Here is a 12,500-nt window from a genome sequence, read left to right as displayed (position 1 = left end):
TGTGTGTGTGTGTGTGTGTGTGTGTGTGTGTGTGTGTGTGCATGTGTGTGTGCGTGAGTGCGTGTGTGTCTGTGTCTGTGTCTGTGTGTGTGTGTGTGTGTGTGTATATTCTATTACCGTGTGTATGTTGATGTAGCCCAGTGTAAGTGGGAGATGGCGTGCTGACAGGAGCAAGGCCTTATTGATGTGGGTCTCTATGAATGCTGCTCTAATCTGGCCTCATCTGGTTACCATCGACCAGCTGGAGACGGGAGCGCTCAGGCCTTCACTCACTCCATGTCTCAATCTGCTCACATAGGGCTTTCACACCGGCAGTTCCGAACGCCGGTTCGTGTTCGCGGTCGGAAACCTCCGAACGTTGGCGCTGTCTGGCGAACGAGCCCGCGTTCATACCAGTGTATCGTTCGCCAGACAGCGCCAACGTTCGGAGGTTTCCGACCGCGAACGCGAACCGGCGTTCGGAACTGCCGGTGTGAAAGCCCTAACAGAGGCTCTGAAGGGAAGGTGTCAGCCCTACACACACACACACACACACACACACACACACAACCTCAGACTCTATACTCCTCTCCTCCCCACCTCCCTCCCTCCTCTATCACTCCCACTCTCTCTCTCTCTCTCTCTCTCTCTCTCTCTCTCTCTCTCTCTCTCTCTCTCTCTCTGTTATCCTCTCTTACCTCTCCGTCTTTCTTTGCCTCTCTCGGCCTCCCTCCCCCGAAGGCTGCTGGCGGTGGTTGTGTCAGCGTCCTGTCCTGACAAACGGACAGCTGACCTGTCCAGATTCATCTGGTGCACCTGGATCTAAGAGTCGGGGGGGGGGGGGGGGGGGGTTGTCCTTTGTGCTCTGATTCTCTTTGTTGAGCGTCCACGTTCAGTAATTTAGTTTGAGTTGTGTTTGTCTTGTTGGTCTTTTTGATGTGAGGCGAGTGTTTTTCTTTCAGAGTGTTCGTTTTAGGCGAGCCACTCTTAGTGTAGTGTAGTGGTGCTGGTCAGCATTCTATCTGGTAGGGCTAAGCAGGAAGCAGTGTATGTTGGGGTCCGTGGAGCTGGTGGATATGTTTACGGGGGCGACGGCTGCTCGCCTGAGGGTCTGCATTTTCTCAGAATGTAGAGGAAACCGAAAAGCTGTGCTCCAGGTGAGGCTCGAACTCACAACCTCGGTAATTGCTCTGCTGCATACTGTTGTATAAAGTACCGCGCGCTAACCGATCGCGCCACAGGACCTTTGGAACTGTGTCGGAAATTATTCCAATGATTCTTGGTCTCAAGGAGGCTCGGAAGCATACCCAGCGGCCCGGCTGGCTCAGTCGGTAGAGCATGAGACTCTTAATCTCAGGGTTGTGGGGTTCGAGCTGGAATATAAATATGCAGGACGCTACATTTGTGCGTACCTGGGGACTCTCTCTCTCTCTCTCTCTCTCTCTCTCTCTCTCTCCCTCTCTCTCTCTCTCTCTCTTGCTTTGACAGAAATGTCACAGATACCTGTACATGGATGGCACCAGGATTTGACAAACTGTATAGTTGTGTGTAACCTATAATATTACCTCATCTTCCCTTACCTCTCTACCTCCCTCCCTCTACCCCCCCCCCTCCTCAGAGTGACCCGGGCGGGCGGTCGGTGCTGGAGCAGCTGGGTCTGGACCAGAGCTCGGACTTCTCCGACAGCAGCGTGCAGCAGCGCCTGGACGAGCAGCGGGAGAAGCTCCGGCGGGAGATCAGGAAGGAGCTGAAGATCAAGGAGGGGGCGGAGAACCTCCGCAGGGCCACCACCGACAAGAGGAACTCCCAGCAGGTGGACTCCCAGCTCCGCAGCTCCAACCGCAAGCTGGACACGCTGCACGACCAGCTGCAGGAGCTGGACGCCCACATCGTCACCAAGGGACACGACGACAACCGAGGTAACCGCTGACGCATTGGTCCTCCCACCTGTGTGTGGTGTGTGCGTGTGTGTCGTGTCTTACTCTCTCTCTAGTTACACTGTAAAGGTGTGGTCCTGGGCAACACGCACAGACACGCACACAGGCACGCACACAGGCACGCACACATACGCACACATGCAGGCAATCACACACACACACACAACAGACACACACAACACACGCACACAAGCACTCACACACACATGCACATACAGTACACAGACACAGAGGAACAGAGGAACAACTGAGAGGGAGTCTCGTGTATGTTGTCCAGGGTGGTATTCCATCAACGTCGCTAAATGAAATTCCAGGCTTATCCAGGCCAAGTCCTGCTAATTTTAGTGAGAGTTCCGTTTCCTAAATGTGGCTTATGAGTACATTTATAATAAATAAGTGAATAATGTATACCTCAGAACTAACCTGGTCTGTAGTAGGCTAATGGAAACACTTTTCGGAAACATAAGGTCTGATCTTTTTCTCACAATGTGACAATGATGAATGTATGTCTTTACTTCAGTTTCAAAGAACGTATTAATGAAAATAAAGAAGTTAACCACAAAATTACCACTTTCACTGTCTTCAAAAGTCAATGTATAGATAGATAGATAGATAGATAGATGGATAGATATTTAATGTTTATTTTTTGTCTTCACAGCTTGAACACCTCACTCAATTAGGCTAATTAACAGTAAATGCATTGTAATTAATTATGTCATGCATAACTTTAAACTTCTGATATTCTGATACTATCTGATATTATCTAGCCTGCTGATATGGCCACAGTAGTGAATGTTCATTCATTAAAATAAAACAATAAGTAGGCTAGTATAACTTAAGCATTTAATCTGTCAGCAATTCTTTGCCAAGCCATCTCCCTCATCTTGTTAATTGCGGCAGTATCGCCCTTTTTGGTGATTGCTTCTTTATAGGCTTCATAAAGCTCCATCAACAGGGCTTGTTCCGCTGCTGAAAAGATCACCGCTCTGCGCTCTCGTTTTCCCTTCTTTTTACGTCATAGTATCTTCTTTTCCGACAATCGTCTGTTCTGGGCTGCTTATTACTCCGTGTGCGGGCCCAAAGCAAGACTTTACAAGCCTGGCCAGAGTTACCGTCGACGAGACACGGCTGAATTGTGTTAACGGAACGGCCAGAGCCTTAAGTCACAGTCGACGTTAAGAGTAACCAGGCTTTTTCAATTAAGCGCTGACTTAGTTAGCGATGTTGATGGAATACCCCACTTGGTTGTTACACTGTTGGGACTATTCCGTTGGTTCCAGCTCAAGTATTTTAATGTGTTTGTGTAATGTAATGTGTAACATATTTATGACATACTAATGACATGAGTAAGGAATGTTTAAAGTTGTAAGGGCATGTTGATCTAGTCATGGTATTGACAGTCAGTGACGTCGAATGTTTGCCCCCCCCCCCCAGATGCGCCCCTGTCTCCGGGGGGGCTCAGCTGCTCCTCGGCCAATCAGGACCGGATCCAGTCTCTGGAGCGCCAGCTCAACATCGAGCTGAAGGTCAAACAGGGAGCTGAGAACATGATCCCCATCTACGCCAACGGAAATGCCAAGGTACTGGACAGGCCCGCCGTCGACCACACACTCACCTTCACTGTCCTGTGCTCTACGGCCTAAACGCTCTGCTATAACGTACCAACTCCCCCTCTACAACACTACAGGCCTACCATGCCTACTGTAGCCTAGTACTAGACTGTGTTCTACCCCCCACTGATCTACTATAGGCTACTGCTTCTTCTCTTTAACACTAGCATAGCCGTGAGGGGTCATTTGACCCCTGTGAGTAAAGAAAACGTCAAATTTCAGGACCATCCTTTCATGACTTTTCCTAGATATGTGCGTTCTACCACCCAGTATCCTTACATTTTTCGAAATCACATCAGGGTAAGCTAGTATGAAGCTATTTTGCAGTTTTTCTGTGTAGGAGGCAGGCTAATTTACAAGCGGCCAACTAGTGGTCATTGTGTGTAAATAGCAGCTTGAGCACTGTAAAGAGGGGGTCATTTAGGCAAGGCAAGTTTATTTGTATAGCACATTTCATACAACAGGGGCAATTCAAAGTGCTTTACATACATTATTTAAAAATACAGCAAGAGGAGCATAAGAAAATAAAAATTACAATGAATAAAAGCAAATATAAGAAGTAAACAGATAAAACATTTAAAAACACAATAGTTAATGGAAGAAAGACATTGATAGAAGTGTTTGTGTTTCATCATAACTGGTGCAAAACATGGAGGTTTTTAGCTTAGATTTAAATATTTTAAGGGTTTGGGCCTGTTTGATTTCTTCAGGGAGTTTGTTCCAGGAGCATGCAGCAGCGTGACTGAAAGCTGCTGCACCGTGTTTTGTTTTTACTCTTGGAATTATTAGCTGATTAGTCTCAGCTGACCTTAGAGACCTTGCAGGAATATAGGGTGGGAGGAGATCTGATATGTATTTTGGTCCAAGACCATTTTGTGATTTGTATGTAATTAGGAGGATTTTGAATTCAGTTCTCTGAGAGACTGGTAGCCAGTGCAGGGATCTCAGGATTGGTGTAATGTGTTCAAATGTCTTTGTTTTTTTTAGGACCCTAGCAGTGGTGTTTTGGATGAGCTGCAATTTACGAACAGCTCCTTTAGATAGGCCTGTTAGTAGACCATTACAATAATCAAGTCTACTTGAAACAAATGCATGGATGAGTTTTTCAAGGTCTTGCTTGGACATGAAACCTCTCATTCTTGTTGTTTTTCAGGTGATAGTAGGCTGATTTAGTTATCGAGTTTATGTGGCTGTTGAAGTTTAGATCGGAGTCTAGAATTACACCAAGATTTCTGACCTGTTTTTTAGTTTGAAGAGAGAGAGAATCAAGTTTAGCACTGACTTTCGATCTTTTGTCAGGTGCACCGGATACAATTATCTCTGTTTTGTCCTTGTTTAGTTGGAGGACGTTTTGTGTCATCCAGGCGTTTATTTGCTCAATGCAATTACAGAGATTGTCAATGGGACTATAGTCGTTCGGTGAGAGGGCTATGTGTCATCCGCATAGTTGTGGTAGGCAATTTTGTTCTTTTTTATGATGTGTCCCAACTAGTAGGTAAAAAGGCACGGCTGTTCTAGTGTTAATGTTGAAACTATACCACCCTCAGTCTCGTGTGACCATACCTCCAAACAGTGGTGGACTCAGGCGGTTTGAAGGGCAGGGGCGACAAAATAAAAAGGGCACCAACTGTACAACATGGGACCCCACTAGTGCGCAGAAGGCGGCCTGAGACACTGCTACACTCCCTGTCCCCCATCATCACAGTCTGATGTGCTGCACCTTCTTCAGTGAGACTGGGGGGTGGAAAGGATGTTCCCAGGGCTCTTTTCATTGATCTGGAGCCTACAGTTCGTGACGTTAGAATCATAAGGTTCTATCTCAATTTTTGGTCAAAATTGAGTTTTTTACATAATCTGATCCATTAGGTGTTGATTAATGCCTGTGTGGTGTTATTTTTAAAATGTTGAATTTTTTTAGTTAGTAATTAATAAAATACAAAGGTTCCATCTCACAAAACATAATGGAATGTAAAAACTTTGACGCTCAATATCTCTGAACTACCCTAAATGGAGATTGTGGACCCTGTGATGGACAGAATGCATAAAGAATTACTGACCAACTCTTCCAGAGCTTTGGCGATAGGACAGGTTCAGGCTTCACATCTCTCTTGATGGAACGTCTGTCTGAGGAGTTCTCAGACTATCCAACTCCATCCATAGAACACACAGATTGCTCCTTCATGGTGGACAACGTAACCTGGGAGTGGACTGGCCGTCTTATTAGATTACATTACATTACCTTTTACATTACCTGTTTTTGAAGTGTATTTTGCTCTAGGCACAGAAACATAGTCAACCCCCCTGGAGCCATTAGGGGTTAGGTGCCTTGCTCAAGGGCACAACGGCAGTGGTAGGCACCTTATATATGATGCCAGCAACCCTCCAGTCACCAGCTCACACGCAGCTCCCTCTTGAGGCGGGGATCGAACCAGCGACCTTCCGATTGCTAGCCGGCCTCTCTAACCTCTAGGCTACCGCCGCCCCCTTATGCAACATGTCACCTGATACGTCATACATGTTTAAAATGTAAAGAGCAGTGTCACAGGCAGGTCAGAGGCACAGAGGAGTCGCCAAGGAAAAGGCGACCCCGTCTGTAACACACCTATACGGCACCACTTCACATGTTCTCCACTGACATCCATTAGGAAACTTCCCCACGTTCTCACCTGAGGGACACCCTTTACAGCACTGCATCACCATCACCTTGTGTCCACTGGAGGGCACTTCTCCATTAGAGGAGCACCTCATTAGCCACTTCATCATGTGTTCTCACCTGTAGGAGTACCTTATACAGCACTGCTCCCCTTTTCTCTACTGGAAAGGGCACGCTTTGGGACACTGTCATGTAGGGGCGGCAGAGAGGGCACTTAACGGCACCCTTTTCCATTGTAAGGGCACCTTATAGGGAACTGCATCACGTATTCTCCACTAGAAGGGAGACACGTTAAGACACATTTTCAGGTTTTCTTTTCTAGAGGGCGCATCATCATAATTGTGACAGCAGCTAGTGAAACCGGGAACAACCGACGGACCGTTCAGACCTTTTATTCAAAACATTTCAATAAATGTCAACTTTGCTGAAAATCAATGACACACTCGCTAGTCAAGCCAAAACATTGCAATGCAGGGGCGCTTGGTGGCGTAACACACTAAGTGTCGACCGTGTAACCATAGGGTTCCAGGTTCGATTCTGGCCGTGGACCTCTCTCTCTCTTTCTCTCTCTCTCACCCATCCTTCCTGTCAAATCTCTACTCTACTAGTCTTTATCGCAATAAAACGCAAAATATGAGTGGGACCTGAGTGAATGCCCCACTTAAAGAAAACAAAAAAACATTGGTGAGTAATCCCCTCTACTACCTAGTGAGTGTGGAGTAGTGAGGATTGCTCACCGAATCCATTGCATCGCAATGTTTTGGCTTGACTAGCGAGTGTCATTGATTTTCAACAACGCTGACATTTTTATCGATTGCCGACTTGTTCCCGGTTTCACCAGCTGCTGTCATAATTTATTGCAAGAAAGGGCACCCTGGAGGGTACTCAATAATTAATTATTAAAAAGAAAAAGAAAAATCTCCCTGGTGAGGGGCAGCCAATAGGGCACTTCTCTGATGGAGGGCAGCCAATAGGGCACTTCCCTGGTGGACCGCAGCCAATAGGGCACTTCCTCTCGTTTTCACCACTCTAGAGGGCACTTTAGCTACACTTTTTCAGCAGTCGCCCCCCCTTGAGTTCGCTAGTGCCTCCAAATCACGTTGTTCTCACACCTCTTTTGGAGGTCTGGAGAGTTTTAGACTCTCTCTTGGATTGAACGTGGACGGAGCGATGGGAGAACCTGCTCGCCATTCCAACTTACGTTACATTCCAAGAGCCCTACCTCACAGGCTGGTAGATGACTGTTGGGACGTGTTATGTGTGTCGTCTTATGGCGTCTACTGCTATGATACACAGAGCGCGAATACTCTCTTCCACTATTTACTCAATCTCTTCCATGACCCCAAATCAAATCAACAAATCTAATGAAAATTATACCCTACTGTTCTTTTCTCTTCATCTCTCTGGGGCAGAGGTAGCCTAGAGGTAAGAGAGGCTGGCTAGCAATCGGAAGGTTGCTGGTTCAATCCCCGCCTCAGCAAGGCACCCTAATGAGCTTGACCTAATTGAGCAAGGCACCCTAATTGCTCCAGGGGCACTGACTATGGCTGACCCTGTGCCTAAAGCAAAAAATACCACATTCCAGCAATTGATTGATAAGATGATTGCATGGCAAATAAAACATTATTATTATTATCTCTCTCCCTATCTTCATCTGTTACTTCCTGTCCAGATCTTCTCAGTCTGTTGATTTCCGTGCGGAAAGTCAGCACAGATGTATACAGTATTCATGCACTTTTCAACTAGTTGTTCTCCATTTAACTTTGGGCACTCTACGGTGTCCCTTGTAGGACAAGAAGCTGCATCAGTCGGCCCAGCAGATGCTGCAGGACAGCAAGACCAAGATTGACATCATCCGCATGCAGATCCGCAAATCCATGCAGGCCACTGAGCAGACAGAGGATAACCAAGGTACCCGTCTGTCTGCCTGTCTGTCTGTCTGTCTGTCTGTCTGCCTGTCATTCTGTCTGTCTGTCTGTCTGTCTGTCTGCCTGTCATTCTGTCTGTCTGTCTGTCTGTCTGTCTGTCTGTCTGTCTGTCGTATCCAATGTTTAATATGCCTATCTGTCTGTCTGTCATTCTGTCTGTCTGTCTGTCTGCCTGCCTGTCTGTCTGTCTGTCATATCCAATGTTTAATATGCCTGTCTGTCTGTCTGTCTTTCAGTCTGTCTGTCTGCCTGTCTGTCTGTCTGTCTGTCTGTCTGTCAGTCAGTGGATCGTGTCCAACTTAATATTCCTGTCTGTCTGTCTGTCTGTCTGTCTGCCTGCCTGTCATTCTGTCTGTCTGTCTGCCTGCCTGTCTGTCTGTCTGTCTGCCTGTCTGCCTGTCATTCATTTACATTACATTTCCATTTTTGACATTTAGCAGACGCCTTATTCCAAAGCAACTTACATTCAATTCATTTGACTAAGTAAGTGAATCATCAATCCACCAGTCGTAGCAGGAAGAGTAATCTAGCTCAGGCCCGGGGCCATTGGCAGACTCAGTGATGGAAGGAAAACGTTTATTTTTTATTTTTAGTAGACACTGGAGAACAGAGAAACAGTACAGCGGGGGCAGTAGAAGTCTTGGGGGACACAGTAAAGGGGAAAAGCGGGTGTCTCAGGAGACGCAGTGCTGGGGGGTAGTAGATGTCTCAGGAGGAGCAGTTAAGGTGTAACTTCTATCTGTCTGTCATTCTGTCTGTCTGCCTGCCTGTCTGTCTGCCTGTCTGCCTGCCTGTCATTCTGTCTGTCTACCTGCCTGTCTGTCTGCCTGCCTGTCTGTCATTCTGTCTGTCTGCCTGTCTGCCTGCCTGTTATTCCTGTCTGTCTATCTGCCGTTCTGTCTGTCTGCCTGCCTGTCTGTCTGTCTGTCTGTCTGCCTGTCTGCCATTCTGTCTGTCTGCCTGCCTGCCTGTCTGTCTGTCTGTCTGTCTGCCTGTCTGCCATTCTGTCTGCCTGCCTGTCTGTCTGCCTGTCTGCCATTCTGTATGCCTGCCTGTCTGCCATTCTGTATGCCTGCCTGCCTGCCTGTCTGTCTGTCTGCCTCCTTTAGTGTCTTTCCATCCTCAGTCCATCAATGTTACATTTTCCATGTATGGTAAAACAGAGATCAATGTCCCCCTTAGTATTGCATACTATGCATTATGATCCACTTTACACACACACACACACACACACACACACACACACACACACACACACACACACACACACACACACACACCATTACAGCCATCTCACACACTCCAACTCCCTCCCACAGAAAGATCAGGTTAAAGCTTTATTGATGTTCCTGCAACCCCTTGATGTGGGCCAACATGCCTCATTTAGCAGAGGTTAGAGAGAGAGGGGGGAGAGAGGGGGGGGAGAGGGGGGAGAGAGGGGGGGGGGAATAAAACAAGGAGTCAGAGGGAGAGAGAGGGAGTGGGCAGAGAGAGGGAGAGATAGAAGAGAGGCCTAAAAAGAGAAAGGCAGAGGAGTGAGCTTGTTTGAAAGGGGGAGTGAGGAGAAGTGTGAAGTTCAGGGAGTAGAGAGACGTGTCCAGGCACACACCTCTAATGGAGCGCTGTGAAGGCTCTTCACTCCCTCTCTACCTTCCTTCATCCCTCGCTTCTGCTGCGGGTTCAGAAAGGATCAGGACTGCAGGATGTAAAGTCCCATGAGACACACACACACACACACACACACACACACACACTCCAAAATGTTGTGTGGTTGTATTGGCAGTGATTTTACACATTATGAAAGAGCAGATTGTAGTCAAGTCAACTAGTGGAGAAAATGTCCCTCAAAGTTAGCACAAAGGCATCGCGCTAGCTAGCTAACAACAAAGAACAACTGTTTGGCTAGCCTGGTGGGCTAATAAACAAATATCTAAATAAACAAACAAACACCGGCTGTTCCTCCACGGCTGTACTGTAGTCGTAGTGGGAGAGCCAGCTTGTTAAACAATACAATGCATAATAGATAAACAAGACATGTATCACCAAACTCACAAAGCAGAGCACGTCACAGCAGACTTGTGAAAACAAGCTTAGTTTGCTTACAAATTGTTTAATAAGAATAAGTAAACCGTCGTTTGTTATATTGAGAGGGCTCTTCAACATTTAAACGTTCATAATATGAAAAAACCCGAATAATTAATACAAATTAAAAAAACGTTTTCTCAAGTTGCGCAACTTCACGGTTGCCGACTTGGTACACCTTTCACCAGCCGCTGTCACATATTTGTAGGAATTCTACACAGTACTCAAGTTGTAAAAGAAAATCAGGGGAGGTGGTGGATTTTATCATATGGGGACAATTTTTGCATCCCCACAGCGTCAGTGACTTCAGTGTCAGTGACTTGGTAAAAATGTCATTGCATGTGTGCGTGCCCCCTCGCCCACAGTATTTTACTCAATATGCGCTAAACTAAATGTTGAAATAGCAGTAATACCACGTTCATTGATAAAATGGGGGGATGGCAGTTTTAGAAGGGGGATGATTTTGACTTTGATTTTTTACTTCAGGGGGGATGCCATCCCCCCTCATCCCCCCTCAACTCGAGTGCTGATTCTACATCATGTTGGCTGAATACTGGAGACTATGTTCTGGAATGGTTCCTCACCCCCCCCCCCCCCCTCCTCCTCTCCCTCTCAGGTAAGCCAGACACGTGTGGGGTGGAGCTGCGTGTGGAGGAGCTGTGGCACCACTACCGGGTGGAACACGCCATGGCCGAGGGAGCCAAGAACATGCTGCGTCTGCTGGGGGCGGGGGGCAAGGTCCAGGACAAGAAGGCCATGTCAGAGGTCAGAGGTCACACACGGAGGCTGGTGGAGGTAGAGACCGGAGGACGGGCGCCCTGGAACGGATAGAACGGAACGAGGAGGAACACTCTGTGCTGTTCTTCATTCTGTTCTGTTTCTGAGCCTGTCTGTGGTCTCTACCTTCACCTGCTCTACATATGTACACACACACACACACACACACACACACACACACACAAGCACGCACGCACACAGAGACAGACACACACACGCATACACACACATACACACACATACACACACACACACGTACACCCCTGATGCCAACCCTGCATACACACCACTGTAACCTCCTCCCTCTCCCCCCCCCCCCCCCCCTCCCCAGGCCCAGTGTGGTCTGAGTGAGTCGTCCCAGAGGTTGGACCTGCTACGGGGGTCTCTGGAGCAGAGGCTGGGGGAGCTGACGGAGGACCACCCCAAGGCCTGCCTCATCAAGGAGGAGCTGGTCCTGACCTCCTCTTCAGCCTTCAGCTCGCGCCACAGCGCCCCCTATGTCCACAACCAGTACAGCACCCTCAGCAAGCCCTCGCCGCTCACTGGTAACCACTAGCAACAAACTCTCAAACTGCGTGCTCCATACACACTCTGCTGAAGGAACGGGTAATGGCAGCCTGAGGTGTGTGACATTGTGCTCTCTCTCTCTCTCTCTCTCTCTCTTTCTCTCCCTCTCTCCCCACCCCTCTTTCCTCTCTATCTCTCTATACACCCCCTCCCCACCCTCTCTCCCTCTCTCCCTCCCTCCCCACCCCTCTTTCCTCTCTGTCTCTCTATACACACACCCTCCTCCTCCCTCCACCCATCCTTTCTCCCCACCCCTCTTTCCTCTCTATCTCTCCTCTCTATCTCTCTATATACCCCCCAACCCTCTCTCCCTCTCTCCCTCCCTCCCTCCTTCCCCACCCCCTCTTTCCTCTCTATACCTCTATACACCCCCTCCCCACCCTCCCCCCATCCTCTCTCCCCACCCCCTCTTTCCTCTCTATCTCTCTATACACACCCTCCTCCCCCATCCTCTCTCCCACCCACCCTCCCTCTCTCCCTCTCTCCCACCCTCCCTCTCTCCCTCCCTCCCTCCTTCCCCCACCCCTCTTTCCTCTCTCTCTCTCTATACACCCCCCCAACCCTCTCTCCCACCCTCCCTCTCTCCCTCCCTCCCTCCTTCCCCCACCCCTCTTTCCTCTCTCTCTCTCTCTATACACCCCCCCAACCCTCTCTCTCTCCCTCCCTCCCTCCCTCCCTCCTTCCCCCACCCCTCTTTCCTCTCTATCTCTCTGTACACTCCCTCTCTCCCTCCCTCCCTCCCCCCCCCCCCCCCAGGTACTCTGCAGGTGCACCTGCTGGGGTGTGTGGGTCTGTTGGAGGTGGTCCCGGGGCGCAGCAGAGGGACCCCCGTGGTGCTGCCCTGCTACAGCCAGGGGGACGGCCGCTCCTTCAAACTCAGCGGCCTCTACAGCCGCAGCAGCAGCAGCATGAGCCTCAAGATCCCCGGCAAGACAGAGCAAGAGCTCTCCTGTAAGTGTGTGTGTGT

General features: G+C 48.7%; 1 protein-coding gene across 1 annotated transcript in view; it reads left to right on the top strand.

Annotated features, from left to right (window-relative positions):
• pkn1b (protein kinase N1b) overlaps positions 1 to 12,500 on the top strand; it is a gene marked incomplete at both ends in the record, with an annotated part of 23,827 nt that overhangs the window by 509 nt on the left and 10,818 nt on the right. The window contains 6 exon segments of the mRNA XM_080523095.1: positions 1,598 to 1,898; positions 3,351 to 3,496; positions 7,970 to 8,090; positions 10,806 to 10,954; positions 11,298 to 11,511; positions 12,290 to 12,484. Of these exon segments, the coding sequence (XP_080379221.1) occupies positions 1,598 to 1,898; positions 3,351 to 3,496; positions 7,970 to 8,090; positions 10,806 to 10,954; positions 11,298 to 11,511; positions 12,290 to 12,484 (1,126 nt within the window).

The sequence above is a fragment of the Nansenia antarctica genome (assembly GCF_963989245.1).
Source record: "Nansenia antarctica genome assembly, chromosome: 2".
In the NCBI taxonomy this organism is placed as follows: domain Eukaryota; kingdom Metazoa; phylum Chordata; class Actinopteri; order Argentiniformes; family Microstomatidae; genus Nansenia; species Nansenia antarctica.
This window is presented reverse-complemented; position numbering and strand designations above follow the sequence as displayed.